The sequence below is a fragment of the Pleurodeles waltl genome, chromosome 6, assembly GCF_031143425.1.
Source record: "Pleurodeles waltl isolate 20211129_DDA chromosome 6, aPleWal1.hap1.20221129, whole genome shotgun sequence".
Lineage (NCBI taxonomy): Eukaryota > Metazoa > Chordata > Amphibia > Caudata > Salamandridae > Pleurodeles > Pleurodeles waltl.
Genome location: NC_090445.1, coordinates 210160580 through 210175820, shown reverse-complemented (window position 1 = coordinate 210175820; position 15241 = coordinate 210160580). Strand labels below are relative to the sequence as shown.

The window sequence follows — 15241 nt, the reverse complement described above, 5'->3', positions numbered from 1 at the left end:
GTCGGATAACTTCGACACGTGTGTGCCCTTTTTCGGTGCCGATGGACGGTCACCGATTTTACGGGTTAAGCATTGGCCTGCCGGCAGTGGTGTCCCCTGGGCCTTCATGAATTTGGCGTAAGTTTTGGCCGGGCTGGTTTACTCACGGTTTTTGGCATCTGCTCTATTTCGGGCTCGTCCGAGTCAGCAATGGAGAAAGTTTCTTCTTCCTCAACGTCGTGGTGTCCTGGTGGTGCTGATGCCATTTAAAGCCTTCGAGCTCTTCGGTCCCGTAGCGTTTTCTTCCACCAAAATGCCCGACAGGCCTCGCAAGTATCCTCTTTGTGTTCAGGGGACAAACACAAATTACAGACCAGATGTTGGTCTGTGTATGGATACTTGTTATGGCATTCGGGGCAGAAGCGAAATAGGGTCCGTTCCATGAGCCTTGAAGACGCACGCGGTCAGGCCGACCAGGCCCCGCCGGGGTGTAGAAGCCCCGAAGGGCTACCGGAGCTCTTCTTTAATTCGGTGTCGATCTGCGTTAACTAACCCGATACCGAACGCAAACAATACCGTCTAATTTTCCGAGATGTAACTAACTTTCCGAACCGATAAACGTTGCGAAGAGGAACACGTCCGAACCCGATGGCGGAAAGAAAACAATCTAAGATGGAGTTGATGCCCATGCGCAATGGAGCCGAAATGGGAGGAGTCCCTCGATCTCTTGACTCGAAAAGACTTCTTCGAAGAAAAACAACTTGTAACACTCCGAGCCCAACACTAGATGGCGGGATATGCACAGCATGTGTATCTGCAGCTACACATGCCATCGAACATATATATATATATAACACACACACACAAACACATACATACATACATTCACCCCCACACATACACGGGAAAGTGTTTTTTTTTTTTTTTTAAAGAGGCTGGATAAAGCAACACAGGAGTGGCAGTAACAAGGGAGGTGTGGGCCGGAGGAACTCTAGCAAAAGCAACACAGCGGCAGAGGTGGGTTTTTTAAAGTGGATAGGGGAGGCAACATAGGGGTGGAAGAAACATGCAGGGTGAGGATAGTGGAATCATATGACAGCAACTTAAAGTTGGTGGGAAGAAAGCACACAGGTGAGAGAGAAACACAGCGCGGAGGAGAAGGAAAACCCATGCATTCCTGTTGAGTACTTAAAGAAAAAGAAACATGTGCCAGTGGAAGGACATAGCGATGTGCTCATATTCCAGGGGTAGGACAAACAAGCAGGAGGCAGGAAAGGCCACACAGCTAACGAAGAAGCAAGCAAGCAAATGAGAGTGACAAGGAAACAATGGAAGGCTCTAAGCCGCCCACTGTAACACACCCCAATGTCGTGCAACAGATAGTGCATGGGCGGTCTTAGGCAACACTTAAAAATGGGAAACTGGCTTTCAGAGATCAACAACATCCATATGAGTAGCACCGTGCTATAGTGACTGGAAAGGAGAAGCTAGAGGGTGAATTATAGTAAACATAAGAAGAGGACAAGTGCAGTACAATGTATTTGTCTCACTGGTCAAAACAATATTTTCCTGGGAGCCTAGAGTTGTTTACACAGAAGAGCAAGCTTATCAAAGATGGGGGATAGGGTTGTCACTGCTACACTAAAGGCTTGTGAAGTACGTACCTCTGTGAGAGCTGTGAAACATATTTTGATGCAGCAATGAGAAGGGGCCACAGGGCTGCTCCAGTGATCATGCAATGTCCAGAGGGGCTACCTGCAACAGGACACAAAGTTGGAATGTCACGAGTGACAACATCTGGCATCTGACAAAATAACACACAGGTAGAACTGGATGGATATTCACTCTAATACTCCTCTCTTCCTTAAAGTCTTCTTTTAAGCAGGAAGCCCAAAGCAACATGCGAGAATGTGTATTCCCAACATTGAGATTCTTCTTCTTGTGTAGAACGCCTCCGCACTGTGGGACTCTCCCGAACTAGATCGTACAGGTTCTGGGGAAGTGCGTGGCTCCATCTTCTGCGGAAGCCACGGGCCTCTAAGATTGTGTGGAGGACGGACAGATGGTGGCCTGAGCCATCAGGCCACGGGCCCTCTTTCAAGAAGGCTGAAACTGAGAGGGTAGGCTTTGAACAGCACATACTCCCAATTTCACAAAGGATCGTAAAATTTGCTTTACCTCGCTGGAATGTAAAAATACATTTTGTTAAGCAAGGCTAATAAGGCACGTGAGCCGTTCCACACCAGAGCAAAACAGCATGCCAGAGACAGGATTGCCCTTGTGGTGCGCACATATGCTTGTAAATACAAGACATGAAAGCGTACAATTGTGGCGTTCCCTACATCCTGGCCCTATTTTAGTTCAATGTGTAAACCAGACCAGTTAATAGTAGCGATTACACATTTCAGGATGCACTTGCACACGTGTTCTAGTGAATCACCATGGATTTGTGCAGGCTTCAGTTGTGCACGTACAAGGATTGTTTGCACATTTTCAAATGTGTTTTCAATCTGCGCTTAGATGAACAGTGATTAAGTCTATCACTAACCTGGTCCCGACTCACACGTGGAAGGAAACTGGCGGAGTGTGCCATTTTCACGCACCCACCAGTAGGGTCGCTCTCCAAACAAAAACCTAAGGAAAGATTAAAAAAAAATCTGAAACTTGCAAGCAATCAGTAATTACCTTCCTGCACAAGATAATCCCTCCTGAGATTCATATCCATGCACCACTGACAAGCAGCTCACTTCTCTGCGACCACGAGGAGAGGGAGGGAACGGAGCAACTCACAGGCCAGTCACCCCAGCTATCAACAGCATCAGCCAGTCCCTCCGAGGAAGACACATCCCCACCAATCAGTTGCCTACTTGCAAGCACAGAGATTGACAAAATGAGGGACTCTAAAACCCTGTCCCATATCTGAGCCATTCCTACAGAAAGAATTCCCAACACAAACATCAGATAGCCCAACTCAGAATAGGTTCAAATAGAGATGGCGACGAGCACCAGCAATTCCATCTCTCACCCAGAGCCAACCTAGCCTTAAAGGAAATGACATAACCTCTGTCACCACTAACCACCCAACCTCCTGCCCCCTCACTAAGATCAGTCCCTGCCTGCTAAGCAATCAGCAAAGCTGCAAACCAGCAAAAAACTGGGCCACTCTCACTCCATCCTCACCTCACCCTATTCACTGCAATGCCCTCATTTCCTGTGTTCTTCCTAATTCCAGCAGGTGGTATCTAAAACTGTGCGACACTTCCAAAAAAACTACCCCAGTACTACAGCCTGACGGGAGCCATACTCTTGAGTTAAACTCTGCATTTGTTATTTCACTTCTTTCTTAGGCCTTATGCTCACACGCATCAACCCATAATTACAAGCTGCTGGGCCCCATCAGTGGGGTCTACTGACGTCCACATCTTACCATTTAAACACCAAATTCAACCATTCTGAAATTAAGGCTATCCATAACACTGCCACTCCGACTTTCCGGTCCAAAAAGTATGCGATGGGGAAGAACACAATGAAGACTGATTTAGGATCACCTAGGTGTGTAGCCCACAGCCAGAACTTCTCCAGTCCCAAGAGCCTGTCCTGGAGCACCTCGGCCATGACAATGCCGTTTTCATGCAGCACCTCCATCTAAATGCAAACAGAGACGTCAAGGAGATGTTAGAATCCAGCACAAGCAAACTCCTCATTCATCGGCCCTATCTGGGGTTTTCTATGGTGCCACCCAAAACTTTTAACCGTGTGAAGTCGGGCACGCTCCAGAGGGAAGGGCTGATGGAGCTATGTGGCTTGCTTACAATATTCCTTCCCCTGTGCAATGTTGATTGACAACTGAAACAGCACTAAACACGGCCTGTACTGTAGTCAGGTTCATGCTTAATAAATAGTACACATGCTGATGCTCAGAGCGCAATATGCGGTTTATTTCCATTGAGGACTGCGGCAGCGGCCATGACTTACGGGTGACAACCCCTCGACCAGCTCACGCCACCTCTTGCCACCCTCCACAATGGTAACGTACAGCACTCAACACTATACACTTCTGCATATGTGTCTATGAGGCACTGCTCTACTATGTGCATTCATTCTAAACACAGGTATTTAAGAGAACCAGTGCTCAATCTCATAACATAAGCCCAGAATCTGTTGCAGTGAAGGTCAAGAGTACAATTAGTGATATTGATGAGAAGTCTCCATCTTGCATCTTGGTTTTTTTTTTTTAAGGGGGGGGGGTTATTGCAACAGTTCTGAAATAAGCATTCTAAGCGGTATTACCTTATGTTTTGTGTACATCATCCGTTGGCATCTAAACTGTTTTATAATATTCGGTATTGCAGTACAAGTGATTCGCCTGCATACAGAGCAAGGTTAATCAAAAACAATTTTAAAAATAGGTAGCCATCTTGCCTCTGCTATGGTAATAGCATGTGGTTTGTAGTAGTAGATGTTTGAATCTACTATTGGTCCATATTTATTTTCACAGCCCTGGTAAAAATACCAGTACAGACATAACATATCAGATACACGCAAACCAAATTACTTCCAGATCACCTGCTCATTAATGGTGGGGAGGTGGGGGAATATGTACTACAGATATGGTTTCTTCCGCCATAGTCACCCGTTTCATGTATGGTCTAAACACTCCATTACCAGTGCTATCAGTATCAAGTGTTCATATTTCTGATTGATCCCGGTGATGAAGCAAGAACAACAATCTTTAACTTGGGCGACATGGCGACGAGGAGGGAACAACAAAGGCAACACAGCATCTAAAGACTAAAGCTGCCCAACCGGCCTGAAACTTTTCTTAAAAAAAAAAAAAACACTTATCTTAGTTACTCGTCTGAGTCTGGTTACCATAATGAACTCTGAATCCCTTTTCTTGGAGTAACTGAAGGGTCAGATTGTATGTTTGGAAAGCCAGTTTACCAGTTACTTCAACAAGGTGAACAAGTATTGCTAGTCAGATGTCCCTTGAACAATGCGAAATTTCAGAGCTAAAGTACTCCTCCTTGGGGACCCGTTTCATCGCCTGCTGGGCTAGGACTCACAAACTACAGAACTGCTGTGTTTGGCGCTAGACCCGCGGATCACAGAAAGTTTCACTGGCACGTGGATGTGGTACCCGCTGGGACGCAGCATCTCTGCCCCTTCCCAAACGCAGCGCCTATCGCGCTCCTCAGTTGCCACACGAGAGCCAGGATGTTACCTTCGTGGAACCCTTTATTACGGTCCAGGACAGTTATCAACTTCCCCTCATTTCTGACATTATACCGATACAAGGAGCTATGGAATTACTAAATCAATGTAACAGGGGCTTACCGTTTACTCAGAAATAGACCTGAAGAGGGATTCTCCTAACAGGAAACCCTTCCTCTTCTAATCTGGTGTTGAATATTCCTCTTGTCCAATGAAACAAATACCTCCGTTTTTGCTGCGGTCCCTTAATTTTAGAATGTTTGGATTTAGTGGCCTTAAAGCACTCGGCACGCTACTGCTGCTCAACAGCAGTAAAGTACATGTGCTTCTCCTCTAAAACGTGCTCTACACTGGAACCCCATATTTGGCCCAGCTAACGTCCCTCTAAATCCATTGTGAATGGTATCTTAAGTGTACCTAAATGCCCTGTGTGTGTTCACACCACCCACATGTATGACAGTTGTGGGGGGTAAAGGAGAGTGTCATCTAGTGGAGTGTTGTAAAGTACTAGAGTGAAGTGTTATGGAGTAGCGAAGAGTTGAGTGGCATGGAGCAGAGTGAAGTGGAATGTGGTGGAGGCAGTAGAGTGTCGTAGAGTGGAAAGGAGTAGAGTTGAGTGGTTAGAGTGTCAAAGAGGAGTATAGTGTCGTGGAGCAGAATGTCAAGGAGTGGTTGGGAGTGATGTAGAGTGGAGTGGCATAGAGGGTGTTGCAGAGAGTGAAGTACAGTGTTGTAGAGTTGCGTAAAGAAGAGTAAATTGATGTGGAGTGGCACAGAATGGAGTATGTAGAGTAGAGTGGAGTGGAGAACAGTGGAGTGGAGGGCCATAGAGCAGAGTGGCGTACACTGGAGTGGAGTGGCATAGATTAAAATGGGAGAGCGATAACAGCACAAAACAGCTGATGTAGAGTGGACTGGGTAGACTGGAGTGGCAGAGTAGAGTGGTGTAGAGGGGCATACAGTAGAGTGGCAGAATGGAGTAGAGTGTTGTAGAGTTGAGTAGTGTGTCAGGGTGGAATAGAGTTTAATAGAGTAGAGCATCATAGAGGGGAGTGTCAGAGTGGCCTGAAGTGGTGTAAAATACAGTGTGCGTAGTAGATTGGCGTAAAGTGCAGTAGAGTGCATTGCGTAGTGCATAGAGTGTAGTGTCGTACAGCTGAGTGGTGCAGAGTGCAGCAGCATAGAGTAGACTGGTGCCGAGTAGAGTGGTGCAGAGAGAAGTTGTGTAGAGTAGAACAGAGTGGTGCAGAGTGCAGTGGCATACAGCTCAATGGTGTAGAGTGCAGTGGTGTTGAGTTCAGTGGAGAAGAGTGCAGTCTTGCACAATAGAGTGTCAGTTTAGTGGTGCAGTGTAGAGTGGTGCAGAGTGGCATAATTTGCCATGGCCAAGAGTGCAGATTAGCAGTGTAATGTGGCACAGAATGCAGTGGCGTAGAGTGGTGCAGAGTAGAGTACAGTGGTGTAGAATACAATGGCATAGAATAGATTGCTTCAGAGTAGAGTGAAGTGGTGTAGAATGCAGTTGTTCAGGGTAGAGTGGAATGGTGAAAGAGTGCAGAGGTGTAGAGTAGAGTGCAGTGGTGCAGTTTAGAGTGACAGTGTGCAGAATAGAGTGGCATGGAGCGATGTAGAATGTAGTGGCACAGAGTGCAGTAGAATGGTTTAGAGTTGAGTGGTGCAGAGTAGGGTGCAGTGGCATGGAGTAGAGTGCTGCAGAGTAGAGTGGTCCAGTGTAGAGTACAGAGGTCAGTGGTGCAGAGTAGAATAAAGCCACATAGAGTGTAGTGACGTAGAGCACAATGGTGTAGAGTGCAGTGATGCACAGTAGAGAGGTATTCAGTTCAGTGGCAGAGAGTGCAGTCTTGCAGAGTAGAGTGTTGCAAAGTGCAGTGGCACAGAGTAGAGTGGTGCAATGTAGAGTGGCACTTACAGTGGTGCAGAGTAGAATAGAGGGGCAAAGAGTGCAGCTGCAGAGTGCAAAGGTGTACAGTGGCATAGAGTGCTGTGGCTGAGAGTGCAGTCTTTCAGAGTAGAGTGGCGTAGAGTATAATAGAGTGGCATAGTGTGCACAGGCATACAGAGTATTGGTTTTGATTAAAGTAGTGTTGAGTGCACTGGCATAGAGTGCAGTGGTTTAGAGTAGAGTGGTGCTGAGTAAAGAGGCACAGAGTAGAGTGCAGTGGTGTGAAATACCACAGAGTGGAGTAGTGTGGTGTAGAGTGCAGTGTCGTGGAGTAGAGTGTTTCAGAGCAGAGTGAAGTGGTGTAGAGTGGAGTGATGCAGGGAAGAGTGGAGTGATGCAGGGTAGAGTGCAATAGCATAGAGTAGTGGCATAAAGCGCAATGGTGCAGAATAGAGTGCGGTACAGTGGAGTATAGTGGAATACAGTGCTGTGCCCGGGAGTGGATTGTTTTAGAGTAGGGTGAAGAGTGGAGTAGTGCAGGATAGAGTGTTGTGGCATAGAGTAGTGGCCCTGAGTGCACTGGTATAGGCAGCAGTGGCATAGAGTGCAATGTTGCAGAGTAGAGTGGCAGTGAGTGGACTGACATAGGGTGGAGTGGTGCAGAGTGGAGTCATGCAGATTAGAGTGGAGTGGCCTAGACTGGACTGTTGTATAGTGCAGTGGCAAAGAGTGTAGAGGTGCTTAGTACAGTGGGGAAGAATGCACTTGCATACAGTAGAGTGGTGCAGAGTAGAAGAGAGGCATAGAGTGAAGTGGTGTAGTGTGTCACACCAGTCACCAGCAGTGCTAAAGATGACCCTGGCGTTAGGCCATTGTTGTTTCATTTTTGACAACACACATATCCACCAAATAGTATAAAAAGTATGTTTTAACATAGGCAGGATGTTTAACCTGTTAAGTGCGTGTGACGGCCAATGGCCATCACACGCACAACCCTCCCTGGTGCGTCTGACGGCCATTATCCGTCACCAGGGAGGGCGCTTAGAAGAATTCTCCGGTTCTATCCCCTTGCACCCCAGGGGGATGCGGAATCTCTTCTGCCGCCCAACCCCACCCCCTCTGTGATGTCAGCGTGCCACGAAGCATGCTGATGTCAATTTTCCCCACCAGTAGGTGAGCTCTCCCCCATCCCGGTGGGGAACGAAAGGCCAAAATGGCTTCCTCAGGTGAGAGGGAGGCATTGATGGAAAGGGGAAGAGTCTTCCTTTTCCATGGGTGCCTTCCTGGCACATTTTCCTTGTTATAGATCACCACACGGCCATGATCCATGGAGAGGAAACAGCACTAGGCCATCAGGGATTGTGTATTGGGAGGGGGGTGTTGGGGGCAGTTCAGCCCTTGGGTTGGCCTTCCCTAAGGGCATTTTATTTTTATTAAATAATTAAACGGTTTTCCTCTGGTGTGTGTATATATATATATATATATATATATATCTATATATATATATATATAGATATATATATATATATATATATATATATATATATATATATATACACACACACACAAACACATATATACACACACATACATACATATTACACAAACACACACATTTTACCTACTGGCAGTCGCCAGTGGGTAGTTATGGTTAGGACCTAGTTTCCATTGATAAAGCGTTTTTTGGCTTGCCAATATCTTTGTCAAATCTTCATGAAATTTCCCCTAAAAAAGTGTGCAAAAGAATCTTGTTGTATATGGGAAGTTTCAGGGTGATCCGTCAAGCGGGGGCCCAAGAAAAAGGGAGTCAAAAAAGTGTATTTACTACCTTGATTTCCAGAGGAGCTTTGAACACGACGACAGCCCGAACCACTGGACGTAATTACACCACATTTGGGAGAAAAGTAGCTTTCGGTACACAGATTACACTTTTTGTTGTTTTGGTGTAAATCAGTTCAATAGTTTAAGAGAAATTAAAGAAAAGCCAAATTTGTATATCTCGAGGTGCGAAGGGTTGGATGGCACATGGCTCCTCTCCGCCCAAAAAATAATAGGATATCCTCACAAAACAAAGAATCAACTACGTTTTATAGATAAGAGGAAGGACCTTGGTTTGGTGGAGATGTACGTCTTTGTAGTCTCATTAGCCTCTCTATAGGAGGAATCATGTCATCACATATTTCTGGATAAAGACGCTCCAGGAACAATCATATTGCCAAAACGCACACAAGGTTTCCTTGTGGTCCATTACACAGCTGTTGTGTAGAATACACACTGAACATTTACCCAAGGAGTCAGAAAGAACTCCACTTGGGTAGATATTTTGGGCAAAACTGTGGACTCTTCTTGGATAAAAGGGTAGGAAAGGTTCCTTTGTGGCCAAGTCACTCAAAGAGCTACTGACACACTTTACTAAAAACATACAGAAATTCACCTAAAAAACCCAAAGAGCTACAGGGACATTATAGTTAGGTTGTGAATTTACTTGCAGAAATTTAGCAGTTAGAGTTATTTCACGTAACTATAACTCACACCCTATTGTAACTATAACTCACGCCCTCGCCATGCACTGCTAATTACCCCAGATATTACAGCACTCATGACAACTTTTATAACGTCAATAAAAAGATCAATGAACCATCAGCAGTCAAATATTATTGAAAAACATTTTGCAGGTCAGGGGCACGAGTTATACTTACCTTAGGGTGTGAGTTATAGTTACTTGAAATAACTCTAACTGCTGAATTTCTACGGTTTTGTGCGAGTAAATTCAGAACCTAACTATAACGTCCCTGTAGCCTTTGGTATTTTAAGTGGAAAAAAAAATATATATATATATATATATATATATATATATATATACACACACACACACACACACACACACACACACACACACACCATTTTCAGAGGCAGTGGGCGGGTCTACCCCAACCCTTTCAAAAGGGAACCCCAACCACTAGTAGTGGAATTAGTGAGGGGGGTGCTTTGGAGTGTCCCCTGTCTTGCCACTAGCTTGACAGGTGACACAGGAGCGACTAAACTCCTTTGTATCTTCAGACTTGTGGGGCCAGTGAAAGTATGGGACAAGCATGTCCCAAGCCTTGCTTTGCCGCAAGTGACCTGCCAGGGGAGTGTCATGTGTAAGTTTCAACAAAAACTCTACTGCAGAGGTACTACCAACCTTCTGGTGGCACCATGTTTGAGTTCCCTTGCTTCTGAGTATAAGAGGTTGTCCTCCCAATACACCTTGTGGGAGCCACTGACATCCCCTGCTTCTTGAAGGATATTTTGCTGTCTTAACCCTTCCAGTGTGGGACAGGTGTGCTGTGCCCCACTGAACTCCTCCATGGCAGCCACCCTGGCACCTTCAAGTTCAGCTGTATCAGCTTTCAACTCTTCAGGTGTAGGTTCTACCAAGGGAGTGGATTCCTCCTCTTCAAAGGGGGAATCCTCACAGGAGGGCGGGGTATGGGGGCAACTTTTTGCCTTTCCTACCCTTAGCTTTGAGAGCATCTTGGGCCATTGTTCCAGGCTCCAAGATCCCTTTTTCATTTTGCTTTTTGGCCTGAGCCCTGGTCAAAGAAAAAATATGTTCTGGGATGCCCAGCATGGCTGCATGGGCCTTCAACTCCACTTCAGCCCAAGCTGAAGTCTCCAAGTCATTCCCCAAGAGAAACTCTACAGGTAAGTCTGTGGACATTACAACTGTCTTTCCCCCCCCCCCCTCAGCTGAAAATCAACAACTGCCATGGGTGGCATACAGTGTTGTTGTGGGCGTCAGTCACGTGATACTGATGACCAAGTAGGTATTGCTCAGGAGACACCAGTTTTTCAGTCTCCATAGTGACACTGGCACCTGTGTCCCTGTAGGCCTCTGTCTGAATCCCATTTAAAAGGCAGCTGCCTGTACTTCCTCACATTAAGGGAGCAGGCAGCAAGGGTGGCAAAATCAATGCCCCCACCTGAGACTAAAACAGCCTCAGTAGTTTCCCTAACTAAGCCAGCCCCCACCACACTTCCTAAAGTGAGCCTAGCTACAACCTTAGAATGGCTATTACTGCCTGACCCCACTGCTACTGCTGTAACTAGGGGCACTGTTGGTAGAGATAGGGGTTGTAATGGTTGGTGGTTTGGTGCTTTTCTTAGAGCAGGAGCTGTCTCCTGGCCTATGGTCCTTGTTCCTACAGACATAGCACCAAGGCATTTTGTTATGGGGAGAGGAAGAGGAATTGAACCCACCATACTAGCATGGCTACCTTTGCCACTACCTGTAGTGTTCCCAGCTACACGAGAGGGCTTACTAGGGACCCTGTGATCCTCTGAGGGACCTCTGAGGGACCCTCCTCTGCATCTAGATCTTTCCTCTCTAATACTGGGGGATTACAGTCTACCTCCTGCCCCCCCCTCCTCCTGACTAGCAGACTGATTCTGGTCATCCTGGAGGAGAAGTCCCTAGAGTATACTATTACTACGGTTCCTCCCGGTCTTCAGTTTCCTACTCTTACACACTTCACTCAGTTCCTGAAAGGTAAGGTCCTCATAGTGAGAACCCATGTTCTCACAGGAGCTAGGTACTGAAGACATGTTAGAGTGCTGTAGGATGTGCCTAACCTCCCTAACTTCTAGTCTCTCTTACCAAAGTTTGGAGCAAGGGCTATGCCTAGACCCTTCTTTTACCCAAACTCTAGAGACTATGTCCTGATACTAGGTGTCTGTGTATATCACTAGCTAGTAAGTGGTCTTTCCAGTAGAAAGTACCAAGTGACAGAGTGGTGAGATAATTGCAAGTGCTTATTCCACCGCTGCACCACCAATGCAGGAAGCTGGCCTGGTGTGTGTGGTGGGTACCTATGGTACTTACACCTTATACCAGGTTCACGGATCCCCTCTTAGTGAAGTGTAGGCAGTGTCTAGAAGCCGGGCTCTCTAGAGGTAGCTGTGGATGAGCAGCCAAGGCATATCTAGGAGACATGCAAAGCTCATGCAATACCACTGTAGTCACACAGCACTTACACACATGCAAAAAACACTCAGTTGTACAAAAATAAAGGAACTTTGGTTGGCACAAATCACCACAAAATACTAAACAGGTGACCCACCCATAGGAGGTAATTAATACACTAAATATATACACTAGCAATCAGAAATAGGCATAGCAAAGGTTAGAAAACAGTGCAAACAGTAATGACCAGTAGTGACCGTGTGGGGAGCACAAACCATATACTAAAAAAATGGAATGCGAATAAGGCACCCCCTCCCAGGTAATTAAAATGTGTAGAGGGGAGCTGGGAGTACTAGAGAACCACCAAGCGCCCACAGCGACCAGGAATGCAGGAGTAATACGCTCAATTTTCCCCAAACCAACCAAAAGGAGGAAAAGAAGACACCCAGAGAAGACTGGCAGAAAACCAACAATGGATTCCCGAAGAAAGAAGGCCTGTGGAGAGAGGGGACCAAGTCCAACAGTCACAGTGGAGTCCAGGAGGAGTAGGAGGTACTACCCACCCAGCTGTGGATGCAGGAGTTGGTCGATGGTACTGAAGAACAGGTTAGCACTGCAGCCCAGGAGCCGGAGAAGAGTTCCAGATGGATGTAGAAGATATCCCACACCAGATGGAAGATTGAGGACGGGTGTTGGTGCACGATTTCCACCAACAAACCTTGGTAAAGGCAAACTCACGGTTAGTGGAAAAGAGGTGCTGCTGGGGGCCAGGAAGGCCCAGGAGGACTCATCCAAGGAGGGGGGAGTCACAGGGGACCCTCAGCGTCACAGAGAGTCCACAGGAGCAAAGGCAGCACCCACAGGACAGGAACACAGGAGTCGCAGAAGGAGCCCAAGCAGTAGGCTGTGCTTTGCAGGATGGAGTGCTGGGGGCTGAAGCTACACGTCACCTGAAGATCCCTTGCAAGAGATGCACACAAGCCTTGGCAGCTGCAAGAGACGTGGTGCATAGGGGTGCTGTCCTGCGTGGGAAGGCAAAGGCTTAACTCCACCAAAGTTGGACAGCTGGCAGCGAGGACTGCTCCAGACCACCATCCGTGATACAGGATCCACTCAGCTCAGCAGGAGAGGGGATCCACACAGCCTGTCATCGCTTGTTGTAAGTGTCTGTGGTTGCAGGGGAGTGACTCCTTCACTCTAAGGGAGATTCCTTCTTCAGGCTGAAGAGCTGCAGTCTTCGGAGGATGCACACGAGGGAACTGTTGCAAAGCTGGCAAGAGCCCTGAAAACAATGTTGCTGAAGAGTCCTTTCTTCTTGGAAGCAGCTTGTCGGGTCCTGGACGTTCCAGCCGTGGTCCTGGTGGCCAGAAGTCAAAGCAGAGGTTGCAGAGGAGTCCTGCTGGAATCTTTCAAACCGAATCAGAAGACCCACCCAAGAGAGAGACCCTAAATAGCCGTGAAAGGGAGGGGATTGGTCACCAAACCAGGTAAGCATCTACCAGGAGGGGGCTCAGACGTAAATTGCCTGGCCTGGCCATTCAGATGCTCCCAGAGTTCCCTGCCAACCTTAGAAACAAGATGTCAGAACCGAAGGAATCAGTATGCCAAATGTGGTAAGAAAAAGGTATAATTTAGGGGAGAGAGCAAAACTACTGGGGTTCTGGTTAGCAGGAACCCAGCAGACACAGTCAAACATACTGACAACAGGCAGAAAATGGGGGTAACCATGCCAAGAAAGAGGGCACTTTTCTACAATTACCTACTGGTGGTTGCCAGTAGCTGGTTAGAGTTAGGACCTAGTTTCCGGGAGGAGTGGGCAGCCCTCCATGCCTCGGGGACCACCCTCTCCCTAGGGCTCCAACGCCTTAATGTAGGGTGGCCCATTGCAGACTCCCAGCCCGGGTGACAGCTCACACCAAGCCAAAGCAAACAACCGCTTTCAGCAAGCGGGTGCTGCCAAATAGTGACAGCCGAGTTTTCATCTCTTTCCGTGCACGTTAATGTGCGTGTAGGGAAAGGGATGCAAACATTGCTCCCGCAAGCAGGGAGCTGCTATTTAAAGCAGCCCCTTGATGTGGGAGCAATGCCGGCTCCTGCAGAATGCAGGGAGCCGGCTAGGACCACAGGGGCCTTTACGCTCCCACTGCGGTCTTGTCACAAACATCTTGCCTGTGTACTACTTTGAAGTCATTCTATGGAGAGACCACTGCAATAACAATAGCAAGGGTCTCGCCATAGAGTGACTTCACAGCGGCAAACAAGCAGGATGTTTGGTTCGAATGTTATACTTAGGTTATGATGCACAGCAGAATGGACGCACCTCTGGGCTATTGGTAAAGCTCTTGGACTGTCACTCAGGAGGTTGAAGGTTCAAATCCTGGTATCTCATGGCAGTGTGTCTGTTTATTTACTCACGTTTTGAATGTTAAACATTTCTTGTGAAGAAACATTGAAGTCTGTTTTCTCCGGCAAAATATTGAATGTCGTAGTCTGGACACGGCATAGTCAGTAATGGCCTGTGGTGTAGTGGTTAAGGTCTTAGAGATACACACTGAAAGTTAAGGGTCGTAGTAGAGGTGTGTCTGGTAATTTCCCTGCTTGAATTTCTTTTCAACAAATGGAAGAGAGAGACGGATTGGTATTGCAATGGTCTCTATAAACAATGACTTTAAAGTGTCACACTATCAAAATGTTTGCTTTGAATGTTATAGCTATGTTCGGATGCACAGGATAGCAGTCACTTGTGGCCTACTTGTAAAGCTCTTGGACTGACACTCAGTAGGTTGAGGGTTCAAATCCTCCTATCTCATGGTGATGTGTCCGTTTATTTACTAGCATTTTGAATGTTAAACATTCTTTTTGATGGAGCATTGAAGTATTTTTATCAGCAAAATCTTTGGGTTGTGGCCAACCTCCTATAACCACCCAACCAGAGGCCAGCCCCTGCAGCCAACCTCTGTTGCACACAACCTAAGGCTGTGTGTGGCGCGTAGTTGGATGGGTATATGGAGTTGGCTGCAAGGCCTGGCAGCAGGCCAATGCCAAAGGGTATGCGCAACAGTGGTTAAATTGAATAGTAAATCAAATTACTTTACATTAAGAAAAACATAGAAATTCACTGAAAAAAATTAAGGTTACAGGGACGTTATAGTTAGGCTCACATTTTAAACGATAGAAATTCACCTATTATGGTTAGAGTT

The 15241-nt window shown here is 46.8% G+C and overlaps 1 protein-coding gene across 2 annotated transcripts in view; it reads right to left on the bottom strand.

Annotated features, from left to right (window-relative positions):
• G6PC3 (glucose-6-phosphatase catalytic subunit 3) overlaps positions 1 to 15241 on the bottom strand; it is a 94568-nt gene that overhangs the window by 48806 nt on the left and 30521 nt on the right. For both annotated transcript variants that reach the window (XM_069237848.1, XM_069237849.1), the window contains exons 2-4: positions 3407 to 3624; positions 2528 to 2613; positions 1644 to 1734 (exon numbers count right to left, since the gene is read on the bottom strand). In XM_069237848.1, the coding sequence (XP_069093949.1) occupies positions 1644 to 1734; positions 2528 to 2613; positions 3407 to 3624 (395 nt within the window). The remainder of the gene's footprint in view (positions 1 to 1643; positions 1735 to 2527; positions 2614 to 3406; positions 3625 to 15241) is intronic.